Source organism: Amblyomma maculatum, chromosome 11, assembly GCF_055883805.1.
Source record: "Amblyomma maculatum isolate TAMU_Amacu chromosome 11, ASM5588380v1, whole genome shotgun sequence".
Lineage (NCBI taxonomy): Eukaryota > Metazoa > Arthropoda > Arachnida > Ixodida > Ixodidae > Amblyomma > Amblyomma maculatum.
Window position 1 is genome coordinate 3,470,808 of NC_139354.1, and position 19,140 is coordinate 3,489,947.

General features: G+C 46.4%; 1 protein-coding gene across 1 annotated transcript in view; it reads left to right on the forward strand.

The window, feature by feature from the left end:
* LOC146172677 (uncharacterized) overlaps positions 1-17,648 on the forward strand; it is a 31,704-nt gene extending 14,056 nt beyond the window's left edge. The window contains exon 3 of the mRNA XM_084583904.1: positions 15,209-17,648. Coding sequence (XP_084440030.1) covers positions 15,209-16,823 — 1,615 coding nt within the window. The 3' untranslated portion in view covers positions 16,824-17,648. The remainder of the gene's footprint in view (positions 1-15,208) is intronic.
* Positions 17,649-19,140: the final 1,492 nt, after the last annotated feature.

Here is a 19,140-nt window from a genome sequence, read left to right on the forward strand (position 1 = left end):
TGGTTCGTGGGGTTTAACGTCCTAAAGCGACTCAGGCTATGAGAGATGCCGTAGTGGAGGACTCCGGAAATTTAGACCACCTGAGGTTTTTTAACGTGCACTGACATCGCACAGCACACAGACGCCGTTCCGTTTCGCCTCCACCGAAACGCAGCCGCCGAGGCCGGGATTCGATCCCGCTTCCTTGGGCAGAGTAGTCGAGCGCCGTAACCACTGCGCCACCCGGCGAGGCGAGAAAACGAGACTACCATATAGAAGTTCTAAATAGTTTTGCCGTGTTTCCCAGCTCCACAGCCAGGTATTTGTTATTGGGGATGTTGCTTTTCAATGAAGGAAAAAAAAATGGTGAAAAATTTAGTAGACTGTCCCATTAAGCACTTCTTAATTGTGTTGCGCTTTCACTAAACTTGCTGTCACAAACATGACATCATTGGACGGTTTTGCAAAGTTATTTTTAGTTTCTAAGGAAAAGCAGATCAAAAATATCTAGATTAATATGTTTTATCTCCATAATACTGATTCATCTGACAGGCAATGTTCCAATATATTATTAACGTTGTGAGGAAATGAAGCTTCGATTTAATGTGTTAAATGACGCCAACCTAAATTTTTGTGGCAGGCCTATATGTGTAGTGTTCTGCATGAAAAGCTCCTTTTTAATCTATGGGTTTTAGTGTTTCCAAAAAAACAAAAACTGGAATTACTACTATGCTCATTAAAAACTCGTACTCGAGTCTGGCGTCCAGCCTTCGGAGCAAGGACAGCAGAAGTAAACCATCAGTGGGCTATTTGCACAGATTAGGTTAGTTAAGCAGAGCATGGAGCCCAGCCGAGGGATGAGAGTTAGCCCCCTTTCTTATAGATGTGAGAAGGAACTGAGCATCAGTGGTTGTCTGTAGAGCAGAAAAAGAAAGCACTTCATTAGTACTTGCTTGGCAGATGTGTTTGTTATGCTCCTACGTTAAACGAAAGCTCCAAAAAAACCCTTTAAATGTTAGTTTTTGTGTTGTGTACCCTTTGCCCCCGTCCTGGCTTCCGTTTGCATTAGCAAACTCATCGAAACAACTACCCGTGTCAAATGCCTTTGTAATGTCTTTAACTTAGCTATTCCATCAACCGATTTCTCTACAAATTCATTGCCTGGGTAAAAGGCTGTATCTTCTCTTCCTTATAACACCCCCAGCGTTTCCTTCAACACGGTTCCTATTTACTACGCACCCTTCTGTTTCAACGTTTTTTTTTGTTTTTTGTTAGAATGACGATCATAACATGAGTCTGTTGACTGCATGCTGATAGCTTCTCAGTTACACTCGTATTGACGGTGTTTCGGCGTGTGTATTAAGAGCATTTTGCACTGAAGAGCAGAGCAGTTGGCAATGCATCATTCTCGACGGAGATTTCACCGATATGAAACAAAAGAGTAAGCGACATGCTGAGAGTTAACTGTTATGTAAGTCCTCTACCGAACTGAAGCTACACTGCTGGCCTGTTTATTGCTTTTTGCAGCTGCTCCACTCATTAAAACCCATCTCTAACTTACACGAGGGCCTATTTTTGTCTGTCTTTTCCTCAATCGGTTCTTCCTGCTCTTTCTCAAGAGAAGCGAAACTTTGTGCTCTAATTTTATTTTTCAGGCGTAGCCGTGTGTGGCTACAAAGAATGTTTATTTTGTCGAGGCAGCATTTTGCTATTACAAGAACAAATAGACATACAGAGGGAGCCAACATGCACTCAAACTAAGTATAGTACAAGGGATGTTTTTTTCTGAACTTTGAAATTCGGAGGTTGCAGGTTTGAATCTCATCGGCAGCGTGTGGCTGTGTTTCTTCCATATACTTTTAACCGAATCACTCAGATATTCTATGATTATTTCACACTGATCAATCCCTCCAACAATTCCTATGCTTTTCTGCCCTTGTAGGCATCTCAAAACGATGCATTTTTTTCTTGCATTTGTTTGCTACAAGAGTACAGGTGTGGCACTTTTATCAGCACAAATGACATGACCATTGATGACTAGGTTTCCACGGGACAAAGCATATTTCAACGGCCTGTGGTGATCATTCTTTTTGCGAGGTCTTCGTGCGTTTAAGCCACAGCCAATAATGTTTTTCGTTATTGGGCATCCACTATGACGTCATTACAGAGGACTGGCTTCCGTCTATACATTTTACACCTTATACATGATGTGGCGACATATATGGCATTTAGAAAACACTGTACCCAGAAGTACCTTGAATGTCATGTTAGCTTTGAAATATACTTCTGTGGTGCACAAGCGGTTGTTTGCATTGAAGTTATCCAGGTTATGCGTGCTGACTGAATAAATGGAAGGCTTTATCCCTGTTTAACCGATTATGGGGCCAAATCACGGGAAGCTGCAGGTTCGAGCAGTACGTGTGGCGCTCTGTAAATGCGGATGTTTAACCGCGGCCTCCGCGATAAATTCCGATGCAACGGTGCGCTTGATCGCTATGATCATTGGTTTGTGGCGCCATCCGGGAACGGCTTCGTCAAATGGGGGACATTTAACCCTGCTTAAACCTGATTGGTGGTTCAGTGGTTAAGACGTTCGGCTACTGCACCGGTATTCGAATCAGACTGGTCCGAATCTGCTCAGATGAATTTTTAATGTGAAAGCATAGCAAGATGGTATGGTCCGTCACTGATCAATCATAGGTTCCATCACGCTCTATTTGTTGGCTGGAGAACCTGAAATAAACGTCAAGGATGCTCGCGCCTTGTAGCTGCAGTACCGGACTTAGTTAGGGTTACCCGTGCGAGAACACGTGGCTGTAACCTCACGAAAGAACTTAGCCAATCAGAAATATGGCACAAAAGACAACAATGGTGGGACAAGATTCTCTGTCGAGTGCGATTGCTGTATCAGTGTTTAGTACTAAAACTTACCATGATTTCTAGATAAGTGGCTTCACACAGAGCCCGCCATCGCACCCACAGCACCATGGTCCACAGTGCTGACAGGGACTTAGAATAATTTGCTCTCCTTGAGAGGTTTTCAGCTTCTTGATCTTTAAGAGTGGACTTAATAAAAAACTTCATAGCTGGGTAGCGAAAGCTGTACGTCGCAGGGGTACTGTCAGCAAAGAAACGATCCGGGTTGATAAGTCGAGGCAGTGGCATCCAATGGCAAACAGATAGTGGCATATTGGCTATACCTGCATTAATAACGCACGTAGGAAAACATTCTGAAGAATAATCTATGCCAGAGTGTTCCATGCGGAAAACAATAAAGGTGGGCAGAACACTGTTATTTCGGTTACTTGAAAAGCACCACTTGACTATACAATTTTCTTTCACCTTATATAATCTTTATGTTCTAAAGCTGTGTCAGGAATGCTGAGTTCGTAACCTGGAAGGAGTTCGCATGTTCTTTAGAGTGCAGCTCCGACAGTCCGAGAAAGAGAATATATTATGTTCAAGTTCACTCTTTTCATTATTAAGTGAAATATTGCTTGACATCAAATAATATTTCGAAAACCGGATAGAAACTGCTTCAGGAAGGAGAGTAAAGCATCATAATTCTTGAATAGGAGGGGAGAACAGTTACTGTTGCGCACTTAGATTAGTTAGCTTAGTTAGCACTGTAACTTCAAGATCACTATGAGAAAAACTGTCTCACGCGTTTATGTTGGCGGGAACAGCAAGGAAAATTATTCCTCTCTTTTTTGGCAGTGAAATCACTGTATAGATAGCTGATCTTTTATTTTCAGTCAGGAGTGAGTAAGGATTAACAAGTTCCAATTGTTTAGGACACTATCTTGCCCGCAGGTGTCGGGCAATTTACTTCGCATTATGAAATCCTCTGCATGTACCTTGTACAGAACTGAAACTCCACACGGATGATAAATTTCGCCGAAGGAATCTGTAAAGATTCACTAACACATACTAATCTTTAAAAACTCATGAAGTTTTCCTTACGCCTACTGGAATTGGTACAAAAGCTTTTGGCAGGCGAGTGTTACAGTGTGATTTCTTATTTTCCTTTAGCAGTCATGAAATTTCCTTCTATGGCTGTGTGTTTTGAACGCAGGAATAATCTAAATGTTAGGAAAACTTATAACTTGACACATTCGAGGTTTACCACAAAGTGGTAGAAATTTGTGTTGCAGGCAGAAAAAGTAATGAGCATATTGTTACGGGGTAGTTCAGCTTGTAGCAGAGGGCGGACACCGAAGACAAGGCTTTCCAACGGACGTTCTCTGTAGGCACCAGCCGACGCTGTTGAACGTCGTCTTCTCTCAAACACTCACGAGAGTCTTCTTCTTCTTTCCTTATGCGTATGCGTTCTTCTTCTTTCCTTATGCGTTGCACCGCCTAATGTGACACTACCCCGGCGGCTGAAAAGCACCATCCCGGTGCGTACTAGCGTCCAAACCAGGGTCCATGTAGTACGGTTTTAGGCGTGCAACATGGACCGTCTCGGTGCGTGGTGTAGAGGCATGGCGGACGGGATGCAAGGGCGCAATTTCGTATGTAACTGGTGTCACTTGTCGTAAAATACGGTAGGGTCCTGTATACCGGGGCAAAAGTTTTTCCGAGAGGCCAACGCGGCGAGCTGGAGTCCAGAGCAGCACGAGAGAGCCGCAAGAATACTCGGTGTTGCGATGACAGGAATCATAGCGACGTTTCTGGGAGTGCTGAGAGGCTGCGAGTCGGTTGCGAGCAACAACGCGGGCAGCATCAGCTCTGGCTCTGGCGTCACGAGCATATGAGCTGGCAGTGGTGACAGACGGGAGCAGGCTGTCAAAAGGAAGCAGAGGTTCACGGCCGTATAAAAGATAGAAGGGGGAGTAGCAGGTAGTGTCGTGACGCGACGAATTGTAAGCGAATGTCACAAATGGCAGCGTTATGTCCCAGTCGCGGTGGTCATCAGAAACGTACATAGACAACATGTCAGTCAGTGTCCGGTTAAGGCGTTCGGTAAGCCCGTTCGTCTGTGGATGGTAGGCAGTCGTGAAAGAATGACGAACGTTGCACAGCCGTAGGATCTCGTCGACTATACGAGCCAGAAAGCAATGGCCACGGTCGGTGAGCAGTTGGCGGGGAGCTCCATGGACGAGTATAACGTCGTTCAGGAGGAAAGCAGCGACATCAGTTGCACAATTGGTTGGTATTGCTCGAGTGACCGCGTAGCGTGTGGTGTAATCAGTGGCCACCGCAGTCCATTTGTTCCCCGATGCGGACAGTGGAAAAGGCCCTAGAAGATCCAGACCCACTCGACAAAATGGGTCTATGGGGATGTCGATCGGCTGCAGAAGTCCAGCTGGTAAAACTGACGGCTTTTTCCGGCGTTGACAGCGGTCACAAGCAGCTACGTAACGGCGGACTGCGCGATATAGGCCTGGCCAAAAGAACCGACGACGCACACTGTCGTATGTGCGAGAGACGCCTAAATGACCCGCTGTAGGAACGTCGTGAAGCTGTTGAAGGACGGCTGAGCGTAGGTGCTGAGGGACTACTAGTAGAAGGTCGGGGCCATCAGGTCGCATATTGTGCCAGTATAAGGTGCCGTCGTGGAGCACAAACAAACGAAGGGAAGGGTCATCGCGATCGGCGCTGAGGCGATTGATAATTTCGCGAAGCTGAGGGTCCTGGCGTTGCTCATGGCGAATGTTGGAAAAATCAGAAATAGAGAGCACGCAAGCGTCATTGTCACATTCAGGTTGGCTTGGCGGGTCGACTGGATGACGGGACAGGCAATGGGCGTCTCGATGCAACTGGCCAGACTTATAAACTACTGAAAAATTGTACTCCTGAAGGCGCAAGGCCCAACGTCCAAGGCGGCCAGTAGGGTCTTTGAGTGTAGAAAGCCAACACAGTGCGTGGTGGTCAGTGACTACTGTGAATGGCCGCCCATACAAGTAAGGGCGGAACTTTGTAATGGCCCAAACTAAGGCTAAGCACTCACGTTCAGTGATTGAATAATTTTGTTCGGCCGCAGAGAGGAGTCGGCTGGCATAGGCGATGACGCGGGGTAACCCGAGCTGACGTTGTGCGAGAACGGCACCAATTCCATGACCACTTGCGTCGGTGCGTACTTCTGTGGGCGCTGACGGATTGAAGTGAGCCAACACTGGCGGACCGGTGAGGTGGGCAATAAGAACGACGAAGGCGGCCGATTGTTCGTGGCCCCAGGTAAAGGAGACCTCTTTTTCCAGAAGCTGCGTGAGCGGACGGGCTATTTCTGCGAAGTTTGGTACAAATCGCCGGAAATATGAGCAAAGTCCGAGGAAGCTACGCACGTCGCTGCTAGATTTCGGTTTAGGGAAATCCCTTACAGCGCGAATTTTGTAGGGATCCGGCTGGATGCCATGGGTGTTGACTAAATGTCCTAGGACCTTGAGTTCCCGGCGACCAAAGGTACACTTCTTGGAGTTCAACTGAAGGCCAGCTCGTCGGAAGACGCCAAGAATAGCCGAAACACGATGGAGGTGGCCTTCGAAGGTTGATGAAAATACGATGACGTCATCGAGGTAGCACAGACATGTGGTCCATTTGAGCCCGCGTAATAGGGAGTCCATCATACGCTCGAATGTCGCAGGGGCATTACATAAGCCGAAAGGCATCACCTTGAATTGGTAGAGGCCATCCGGGGTGACAAAAGCCGTCTTTTCACGATCTCTTTCGTCAACAGAGATCTGCCAATATCCAGAACGGAGATCGATGGAGTAGCACCATGCAGGCAGTCGAGAGCGTCATCGATCCTTGGAAGAGGGTACACGTCTTTCTTAGTTATCTTGTTTAGGTGTCGATAATCAACGCAAAACCTCCAGCTGTTGTCTTTCTTTTTGACGAGTACTACCGGAGACGCCCAGGGGCTGCTCGACGGCTCAATAATGTTGCTTGCCAACATTTTCTCTACTTCTTCGTGAATGATCCTGCGTTCGGAAAGAGCAACTTTGTAAGGCCGTCGATGAATAGGTCGGGCATCTCCAGTATCAATACGATGTGTGACGACGGACGTTTGGCCCAGGGATCCGTGACCGAAATCAAAAATGTCGCTGAATGACCGCAAAAGGCCGGCAAGGGCGATGGCATATTCGGGACGCAGGTCAGAGGCAACCATGGCTGAGATGCGGTCCTCCGGACTATGTGATGGGACAGGTTGTGCAGGTACGTCGGCGTGACGGTCGGACAGCACTGCAGAAATGGTAAAGCTGGACAAAGGCGACAGCTCGGCAAGGAAAATGCCCTCCGGGAGAACTTGTGAAGACATGCTGAAGTTGAGTACGGGAATGTAGGTGAGGTTATTCTCGACGTGTACAATGTTATGAGGTAGGACGATGTTGCGCTGTAGAGCGACGTCGGTGATGGGGTTGACAACGTAGTCGCCGTCAGGAAGGGAGGGAAAAGGTGACATGGGCACGTATACTGCCGCCTCGGGAGGTAGGCGAGTAAATGTACTGGAGCGGAGGCGAGGCTGGGATTGGTCAGCACTGGGGTCGTGAACACAATAGGGCAGGGCTAGGCGCAGAAGTCCGGCGGAACAGTCAATGAGAGCGGAATGGGCTGTTAAAAAGTCTAGGCCTAAAATCACGTCTTGAGGACAAGTATTAAGGACGGCGAAGAGCACAGGGACATGGTGGCCGGCGATGCTAACGCGTGCAGTGCACATTCTGATGATGGCAGCAGTTTTTCCATCAGCAACGCGAACTGTAGAGGTGTTAGCGGGCGTAAGAACTTTTTTGAGGCGCTGGCGGAACGACGAACTAAGAACTGAAATATGGGCTCCAGTGTCAATGAGAGCGGGCACAGGGACTCGATCTACGAGGACATTGATCAGGTTGCGGCGTGGTGCGATGGTCGAAACACAGTTGGCTGTCCGGGTTGGTAACGCAGCGTCACGTCCGGGCGCTGCGTTGCCTAGTTTCCCGAGTAGGTGCCTTGGTACGTTGGGGACAAGCTGCGGCGACGAGTAGGTGATCAGGAATGGTGGGCTTGAGGCAATGGAGAACGGCTAGGACGACGGTCTTGGTCTGTTTTCTCAATACGAAGATGTGCTGGGGTGACAGAAACGCGTCGTGGTGCATAATAGTTATGGCGGACAGGGCTGTAATAGGGCTGAGAGGGGGGAGCCGGACGGCTGCGGCAATAGCGGGATGTATGGCCAACTCGACAGCAGACGAAGCAAATAGGCCTATCGTCAGATGTGCGCCACTCCGCAGGATTGCGGGTAGGGTAGCGCGGTGTGTAGGGCGGGGTTGTGGCAGCAGCAGCAACCACTGGGATTGGCTGTGGTGCAGGGGGTGGTGGGGCAGGATTTGAAACGAGGCCCACATTAGCGAATTCTTGGCGGACAACAGCCTGTATCATAGCTATTGTTGCCTGTGCAGGAGGTGACGTATGTGTAACAGGAGTCAAGGCCTCGATTTCTCTGCGGACGATGGTAGTGAGGTTATCCTGACTTGAAGGCTGCTGTAACGTGGGCAAGTCGTCACATGAGGATGTAGTCGCGGTGTTGGGAAGGCGCTGAAACCGATGGACGATGCGGCGCTGCTTCGCCTGTTAAATCCTGGTATGAAACGTAAAACGGCATTGTAATTTGTGCTAAGTTTTTGTTCAGTGCGACATTTATTATCCTTCATTGTCGTAAAACGTCGCAGGGCATAAAACAAATTTCTGTGATGTGTACAGGAAAAAGAATAAAAGAGTTTCCACGACCGCGAAATCTTGGGCACAAAACAATTGTCATAGCCAAAACGTAATTTTAACGCTGCATTATTATGATAATAATACGCAACTTGCATTAAATGTTTCCTCGATTATCAGCAATAATGACGATAGCAATATTTCCGGTTTCTCTCGTCTTGACCCGCGCCCCAGTTTTCTATGTCACTGAGCACAAAGACACGTGTCATCATTTTTTTCTAGTAACACTTAATGGCCCGGCTAGGGACATTATATACAGGGGGAGTTGTTATAGCTATGATCTCGAGTCACATATAGCAAAAGGAAGACAATAACAACAAATAGCAGTAACATTCTCTTCTGCAGATCCAATGGATTTCAAGATTAAGTCAGAAGTAGTATAAGTCTAAGAAAGGTCCACTCTACAATTAATTGAAAGGTGTCTCCTTAAAAGTAAGGCGAGTGAATTTGCTATGATTCATTGGACAAGAGAACGTCTATCTGTTGTTATTAATCATCTATATCAGGCGTGTATGGAACATCGGCACGCGGGCTACGCATTGGTTTTTATATAGTATATTTCCAAGATGTTTCTTTTGCGCGGGTGGGAGGGGGGGGTGGATATATATTCACATGCTTACCGCGACGCGGCCTCGGTGCTCAGCCGCAACGAAGGCAAAGCGGTTGTTAGCGCGTCAGGAGCGCTGGGGCTAGAGCGCGTTCGAAGATTAAAAGGGTTTCTCCTTGGGTCCATCTGCACGTCCCTGTATGTCTACACGAGCCTATGCCAACTCACACGCCCACGGCTTTTTGGGTCACGACAATATACATGATACATCCAATGCTTGAAGTGTGGCTCCATAGGAGGGAGGTCGCTTTGAGCACAGGTGGAAAGGGAAATAAAGAGGAAAGAGAGAAAACGGCTGGTGACCTGCTTCGCGCATCATTTTATAGAATGGGGAGAAATCATTTTTCTCCATCTCGTGTTTTACAATATACTAATATACTACTGCACACGATACGTACAGACAGCTGCTCTCATTTCTGCCAGAGCAGGAGAGGTTTCCACCCTTTTGCTGCACTCCGTCATTCTTCGCCACGGCGCCCCTCACGGTCATCATCAGTGATGGTGGTCGTCAATTCACTGCCGCTATGTCGTTCAATTGTTACTCCGGCTATGCCACTGTGATATTGGCACTCTACGCCCTATCATCCACAGACGAGTGGCCTCACAGAGCGCATATATCGCACCTTGAACATGTTGGCGATGTGCGTTGACACTGACCATAATAACTGGCCCACAATGCTGCCCTTAGTCATTTACGCGTACAATGCTGCCCAGCACGAGACCACCAGGCATTTGCTGTTCTTTCTTCTTCACACTCACTCGCCACGCACCTTTCTCTATACGATTCTGCCATTTTACATCCATCCTGATACATCCGTTTCAGAGACGCTATGCCGTGCAGAAGAAGAGTTCCGACTTAATCGTTTGAGAAAACTAAGCGTGCAAGGTCGCACTAAGGCATGGTACGATGACAGCCGCATTGCAGTCAAGTATGCTCCCGGTGACTGCGTTTGGCTGTGGACCCCTCTACGCCGACGAGGCCACTACCAGAAATTTATCTGCACGTACTCCGGTCCCTTCGTCATCCTCGAGTGCCTCTGTGACGTAAATTACGTTATTTCTAAAGTTACTTCGGGTCATCGCCGATGCTGCAAGTCCCAGGCCGTCCATGCCACTTGCCTAAAATTAGTTGTGGTTTAACTCTGGTTAACCCTATCAGTGTAAAGTGCTACATTATCGAGGACACTTAAGCTCATCCTGTAAGTGTACGACGCGAGAGCGTAAGTTACCAGTCCTCTTCTTCTTCTTCTGCTCCTCCTCCTTGGCTGTTCAAGGGTCAAGCATGGCGTCTGCCGGGGATACGAGACGACTCAAAACCTGGCGCAGTATTGCTATCGCAATAAAAAACCTTGCCGTCGGCCTGCTGATTAATGTAGTTGCTCGAGGACGAGCTTTGACTGAACCAGCGGAAGTGATACGTTGCGCTCAGCAGCAATGGGATGAAGATGAAGAGGTGAAGAGCGGAGGCACACGGGTTGAGTGACTGACCGTTCACTGACCGTTCCGCGACGTCTACATACCATATAAACAAATTAGTTTTACGAATTACTACTTTGTAACAAGATGTTCATTGATCTTATTAATACTCGCCCTCGAATTGCCGAAACAACAAAGAGGTGTTCTCACAACCACTGATAAGAATAAATATGACAGCTTTCTTCGCATTCATAGACCCCTTTTACGTGCGTGTAGGGTTCTCAGAACCCTTCTTAATACTGGTGGGGGTCTCAAACCACCCTAGACCTCTTGACTTTAAGCCCTGGATACAGGGTGATCTGTAGGCCACATTCGCCTTGTTTAGAGTTCCTCAATGTGTGCGTCTCCGGTCGCATCGAAGGCACTCTCTATCCTGCCGCCATCTGCCGCCATCTATTGCGCCGCGGTACAAGCGCGGTGGACCTCCTGCGCTAGGTGCAGCCGCCGCGGCTCCGGTTAAACGACATTGAAGACATGCTTCCGGCGGCGCTGCGATGATGGTTCATCATATCCATGCTGAATCTTCTCTCTGCATAGTTTACACCTTCCTTCCTTCTCATACGGATAGAATGGAGCGGAATTTACGCTACACGTAAATTACAGCATTACACGTTGAAAGAAGTTGTTCATCTATTGTTTTCTCTCTGGGTTTGTGGTGTCAGCACTTAAAAAAGGGCAACACTGACTAGAGTTTGTCAATATCGTTTAACCGGAGCCGCCGCAGCTGCACCGGAAGCCGCTCCTGCCAGAAGGTCAACCGTGTTTGTACCGCGCTATCAGATTTCAGCAAAATCTGATAGTGTGGTATTTCGGCACATTGTTGTGACTCGTCCGGCATCAAAAGGTACATTATGGATATATTTTGATTGGAAGTGTAAGTGTTTTTTTTTTTCTGCCGCTGTGATTCATACCAGTCTTGTAGGCGTTATCTAAAAAAAAAAAAAGGAACTAAATACGTTTTTCGTTTTCCTAAAAAAAAAAAAGCAATGCATTTCCACCCTATGTTGGCTACAAATAAAGGTGAAGCGTTACCATTACCTTTAGGAAACAATACCGCACTTTACTCTGATGTTACACCATAGCTATAAGTTTAATTTGTGCGTCTTCGCTGCAATAACTCCTGAGAACAATTTTATGAAGCTCATATTTCACATATAACTTCCCGTACAATCAACGATCCTATCCAAAATCTTGATTTAACGAGAATACTTCACATAAATGTACAAGAGCTTAGCAATATTACAGCGGGCTAAAGTTGCCTGTAGAGTTACATTTTATGCCTTCTAGCCCTGTGGCACATGGTGAATCCTTTTTCTGAATGTGACATTAATACAAAATGACACTTCATCATCAGTTCTAACTTCATAAAGAAGACAGCGCTGAACTCTTGACAAATTTACTTGAATGTTGCAAAATGTGACGCTCCAAAAAGGTTGGTGTGCTTCTACTTCCAAATAGACGCGCAGATTGAGTAGTAATAATGCAATACTTAAGCGGCGTAAATCCGGAAAAATATATTTGCGCACATAAATATTTTCTTACTTGAACATTCATAATTTCTGCAAAAAATGCGAATGTTTATGTGAAGGTGTTCAAGGACAGCCTCGGTTGCTCAGGAATTCGATAACCACAAACGTAGCCGCAATTGCACTGCCAGCAGCTATGGCATATTTTAGGCAAGGGGTACGTCGCGTGTCATGTTGACCATCTTTGTGGTATCACTCTTGGCGACCAGGGGTAGGACGGGGGGTGGGGAGGGATTTAGAGGAGAGGAAAAGGATGGAGTGGAGGGCAGTTGGCTGTCACCGCCTAGATACTCACGTTGCACTATAGGCCCATGCAAGCCTACAGGCAGGGATGGAAGGTAGGTGAATGCAAATGTGAATGCGTGTTTGTGCATGTGTTCCGTGATTGTGGATGCGTCGTCAAGGGCAAGTGTTTTATGGCATACATTCGAGCCGCAACAAGGGTCATTGAGAGCACCTGCACATTATGTTTATTTGCAATATCAAGTTTAGGTGCTCTGCGCGTTTTTTAAAGAGGTTGGTTGGTTGGTTTGTGGGGTTTAACGTCCCAAAGCAACTCAGGCTATGAGAGACGCCGTAGTGGAGGACTCCGGAAATTTCGACCACCTGGGGTTGTTTAACGTGCACTGACATCGCTAAGCACACGGGCGCCTTGCTTTTCGCCTGCACTGAAAAGCTGCCGCCAAGGCCGGGATTCGATCCCGCGTCCTTGGAACAGTAGTCGAGCGCCGTAACCATGCACTGCGCCATCCCGGTGGGGTATTGCGAAAAAGGGTACGGAGGGAGGGGCAATTGGAATAACTAATAACGTGACCACCTCACTATACCGAAATATATTAACGTAAGTAGGTTACTCGTTACAGTTCCGAAATGGTAACGGGTATATTACTAAGTTAACCGAAAAAAATAAGGCGGTACCGATAACGCTGTTACTTGTAGCGCGTTGCCGCCAACACTGTTGCACACTCAGTTTCCCCTATAACGTCATAACGGAACGTTAACTCCATACCTACTAGTGTGCACTAATTGGTGCATTTCAGTCGTATCAGAAACTTAAGCTACCGCATGTCATAGCCATCATTTTGTTTGCACAAGCCATAGATCCCTATCCCGAGGTCGACAACAAACTTCTCGCGACGAACGCCGGCCTGCCCTTCAGGGACCTTAGCCACGGAGAGCATGTTATGCTTTTGAGAGCTGTGGAGGCTGAATTAGGAGGCCATCAACAATGTCTGAGCACCAGCGAGGCGGCAGTGACGGCAGCAAGCAAAGCTATAGGTGTGGACACTGACATCGCCGAGCCACCATCAATACTGCTACGTGTGGTCATTTTGAGGCGAAAGCCTTTAATGGCTCATGCTGTCGTCGACAAACTGTGTCCCGCTTTTGCGGCGTTCTCATTGGCCGAGACAGGATTACGTCATAGAAGTCTCGACCAATCACAGAGCACCACCACAGTATGCGCGAATGCGTGCCTTATATGGCCATATGTCAATCAATGATCAATTACTAATTGAATAATGACCAACGGATGAGTAATTAGGTAATCCATTAATAACTAAGTAATGAAATATTAATTGCCTAATAAATATATTAGTTATCTACTTAATTACTAAGAGTTAATTAACTAACTGCTTAAATAATTGCTAGTTAGCGCCAGTTGCATAGCAGAATGCGGTACTTAAGCTTTCGCCTTTCACTACTTTAGCTGCTAAAGTCCCTCGTAATTTTTCAATAGTAGCGAAAGGTGAAGCATACATTTTTGACAGAATTAAAAATGAGACCATATAATCTATTTTACTCGACTTCCTTTTTCTCCTTCGCTGTTGTATTTCTTAACTGGACCAACAGAGATGCACTTTGTTCGACTCTTCCTTGGTTGTTTACATCTGCAATTTCTTACTTAAAAGGTGTCAGTGTCACATGCTGTGCAGAGTGCATGTGATGCTAACGTATGCGTTATGCGGGGACCTAATGTACCACATAGCTCTGTGCATGCAACAAGTATTGCCTGCATACAGAGGCGACTACAGAAGAACGAACATCGAGAAATTAGAATATTTCGAGGGAAAAAGGATATGGCGTAACGTAAGGAGACAGGAAACATGTCAAGTGGGACAGGTATCAAACTTTAGTTAATAACAGTCTGGTCGAAATCAAGATGAAATGGGCATGGACCGCACACGCCGTGCAAAGAGAGGATAACCGATGGTCGCTGAGGGTAACTAATTGCACTCCAAAGAAAATAAAATTGTAGCAGAAGGTGTCAGGAAATTAGGTGGTTGGATGAGATTAAGAAGTTTGCAGAGGTCAAGTGATGGAGCCGCCACAGGACCGGACTAATTGGAGAGATATGAGCGAGGCATTTGGTCTGCAGAGGATGTAGTCATGTTTATGAGAATGATCTTTGCAAATCCAATGCTTATGAAGATGCGGGGCGTCGGTGAAACCACCTAAAAGCCAGTAAAAAGACTAAACACACTTAGTGGTCAATCGTTTAGCAGGGATCGCAATTTAAATTTGACCCTCTCTTGTCCCGTCCTGCGTACCATGTACCAACAGCCCATATTCGCCCTGTTCTGACTTTGCTATTTCGCAGATCTTATTTATGTGTATTATTTTATGACGAATTACCGCTGGAACACAGGTACGCTGTCGCGCAGCCATTGACGAGTTCCTAAATGGAGGCACTTCATTACTTTTGGTCATAATTGGCTTTCATGCAACCACTGGGTATGACGTGATTCTCTGTGAAATATGCCGTAGGCACTACAATATAACAGTTCATAATAGCCTTTTCTATTATCTGGTCCTGTGAAGGGCTGCTCACTATTCCTTGAAAGCAACCTCCAGAATACGAGTCTATTGTTTTGTGAATAATTCAATACCATTTATGACGATGTTGTGTTCTGATCTTTCGTTTCAGGAAATACAAGAAAGGGCCATGCGTCCCAGTCAAGTCATGTCCACCGAAGTGTCCGGCTTACATGAGGTTCGTGTTGAAGAGAGAGCGCTGCCCTCGGGTGTGCAACGAGGCCCGAGAGGACACGTGCTCTGATGCCAACGAAGGCCCCGGATGCGTGTGCAAGAAAGGCTTCGTCCTCAGGGCCACCTTTGGAACCATTCGTACACGCACATGGTGCATACACGAGTCTATGTGTCACTTCCCCGATGAAGAGAAGAAAGAGACCAGAAAGGATGGCAGCGGGAAGGGCGTTAAAGACTCAACGACTGGCTGGGGTAGCGGTAGTGGGCATGACTACGGTCTTGGCCCTAAACCTACGGAAGGACAGAACCCTTCAGAAGATTCTACCTCGAAAAAAACTGGCGGTGACTTGTACTTGGGGTCAAGTGGGTTTCCTAACTTCGGCGACCTAGACAGCGCAAAGGGTCGCGGTCCGAAGACGTCCGATGATTGGTCCTCAGGCCAAGCAAAAGTTGACGATTCGCATCAATCCGACGATTGGTTCAAGAAATACGACATATTTAGTGGCTGGAAGCAAGATAAAATGGATGCTAGCTTGTCACCAACTAAAGTCGTTGATAGCTGGACTCCTGGTGCGAAAGGGAAGTCACAGGCAGAAATTGGTACAAAAGGTGGCTCTTCTAGTAAGGGAAAAGGGAGCGGAATCCCCGGTGTTGGGTTTGCGAGCACAGATGGGCTTCCAGATATTGTAGACGAGGGTGTAAAGGGGAATCCATTCGGTGACTGGAATGCCGACGGAGGTGGAGATCTGGCGCCGAGTAAGGTCAATGATGAATGGCTTCCTGGTAACAAGGGTTCTCACAAAGGAGGCAGTATAAAGGGGGGTTTCCGCAGCCAGAGCAAGAGAGGCGGAATTCCAGAAAGAGTATCCGCGGTACCGGATGGACTTCCTGATCTAGGAGACGGTGGTTACAAAGGGGCCCCTAGAGTCAGTGCCACACGACATACTGTAAAACATGCAGGTATCACCAAAGGAGTAGCTAGTGCCGACGGCAGCTCCGGCATTGCAAAGGGAATCATTATTGCAGGTGTTAATCTGGGTAAGAAAATATTTAGCGGCCTGGGAAGCATAGCCTCCTTCGGAAGTCTTTTAGATTACTCGCGACCTGGACTAGGTAAGGCAGAAGGTTCTGTTGGAAATATTAAGGACAACCACGACGTTTCTGGGAAAAGTTTACATGGTGAAGGGTTAATATCCAGGAGTTATGCAAGTCGAGACCTGATCAGCGGCGCGCGAACGAAGACTATATGGAGACGGCGTCGAAGAGCGGCGATGACAGCATCCACAGTCTTCGGACTCGAACAACGCAGGACCGAGGATTTGAAGATACCCCTAAAAACACTTCTAGATGGTGACAACAAACTAGAGGAGCGCGGCGACCCCGAGGTGATGGTAGAAGCAAAAAGCCTTTACTTTAATTATTTGAGTCATAAAAATCCTGTTGGAAGCGCCCCAACAGAAGAACAATACGTTTGTGATGAGCTGAATCTGATACCGAAAGTACGCATTTTTAGTAGACTATCGATAATTTCCCACCATCCCGCTGAGCTGTGAGTGGGCGTAAAGGGGTGTATTGCTGCAAGCATTGTTTCACAAAAATGATAATTCAGTGCATCGCGTTTAGTGGTCAGCCTACTTCATAAAATTATATCGGAGTGGTCACATCGAGGAGAAGAAGATTATAAATGAAATGCTAGCTAGAAGTCTTAAATCACTGGGATACTTTTCAGGGAAGGCATTTGCAAATTAGGTAGAAAGTGCTTTGACATAAGGGGCCAGTATAGATTTTTGAGCATTATTTTCAAGCAAAGTATAGGCTTATATGAACTCATGAAATAACACACTGTATATAGATCGTTGCGGCGCGTTCTTTTAGAACAAGTTGCGGGATGCGTTTGGGCATTATGCTTACAAACAGAACGATGACGAACAAGGAAAATGGAAGGACAAACACCACACAGTGCTTTTTAGTATGCCCTCCCGTTGCCATTGTTTGCCGTCGCTCTGTGTATATAAAAGTTCTTTCGGGACTGGAACATATATGACGCGAGAATGAACCCGTCAACAGATTTTCTTTACTTATTGATCTTTCTTGGATACAGAGGCTTCTGTTTTAGTCTAAAATCAAGGCCTAAAAGATCTTTATGTAAAATTTAAATTCTAGTTACATATCGGCAAGCATTCAATCAAGCCTCTGACGGCCTCAGGGGAGCCTGGCGTGAAACACTGGCGGCATTCATAAATTTGCAAAAAAGGGATGGAAAACGCTTAGTTTATAAACGTTCTAGCTAGATTTTTGTCAATATGACCGTTTAATTAAATGTTACTTGGAACTAATTTAGATATATCTTCGTTCACCAGAAATTCACTGCGCGTCAGGAAATTTGCATTCTTAACATTTTTACGTACGTGGAAACACGTCCAGGACACATAATATTTTTATGTCCTCTCTTATACGTTCTATTGCGATGGTTCTGCGATTACGCTTAAGAACGAAATACTAAAGGCGCGTATCCAGATGCCTTTTTGGTACCGCCAGAGTCCAAATGCTGCTTCCTGGGACTAAATAAGACCATGCCGCTTCTGGCGTATCGCAAAAACCACTATTATAGTCCCTACTCTTCGATATCTTGGTAAAAAATTAGTAAGACAATCATAATTAGAAGTATAGAACTCGAGAAGGAACCACACATTCATGTACCGGTGCAGACAAAAGTAAACGAATTAGGCTTTTTCCTTCTACAATTCTTCACGCGTTGCATAATTGAAACCTGCAGTCATTGTATATATGAACCGGTTGTAGGTACCCCTTTCCTTTACACGAATAATGTTTTCTTACCTTTAGTGCACAAGGCATGGCTTTAATTTGAACGGAAAAGCGGGCTCCGTTTACTTATGTCCGCACCTGTCCGTTATAAAGGTGCTAGCATTAATATCAAGACAAGGAATGAAGAAAGAAGATGCACAAGAGACATTCATCGGCGGTAAGTTCTTCAGGAAGTATCATTGTGCTCATTTGAAATATTGTGCCTGCATGCGCCAGCAGGAACAAAACTGTTACTATACAAGAGAAAAACAAAATAGGGTCGTCGACGTGCGCTAAGATCTTTTACTAAATGTAGCGGTTTTATGCATCGTCTTTGGTCGCCCTATGACGTCGTAAGACACCGAACAATCGCAAAAAAAAACAACAAAAAAGCTTCGTAATGCATTGACATCCCCTCACCGCTGCGTTTTCTTTGGCTAGGGTAGCATCGAACGGCAGCTGCTTATCACGTTTGTTAGCGAGCTACGTTTCCTGTTCATAACTGTAAACCAGCAGAATGCGCTGGTGAAATCACATTTTATAGCCTCTTTGAGTAAGGCTTTTGATGTGGCAACTGCAGCTCTGACGTTATATACAGGGTGTCCAAGCTAAGTTTAGCCAAAGGTTAAAAATGAAACATTCGAGGTAGGCCAGAGAAACCGCTTGTACACTGCAGCTGCCAGCCATCTGGCGCACCGCAGGCAATTTTTTCTTTCGTAATTAAGTAATTAGTAATTACGATAATTTTCTAATTTACTATCTATCGCCTTTATACACAAAATATACACAAAATTGAAGGGCACATTCTGAAACGGCCTTTACATTTATTTCCTATAAAAAAGCCTCATGTGTATCTTTTCATCAAGGTTTAGAGAAAGTCCGCGAAATACAAAAATATCCCGTGACTAGCGCATTCGCGCGCCCCGATCGCGCTGCTCTAAACTGGGGCTTCAGTGAACGAAAGCAACTTTGGCCGTGGCTCCAGGGCTCCATTGCTGCGACAGACAGATAAATTAGTGATGGTTTCTTCGTCCACTTCAGGCTGTTGCAGCGAACTCACCCGCC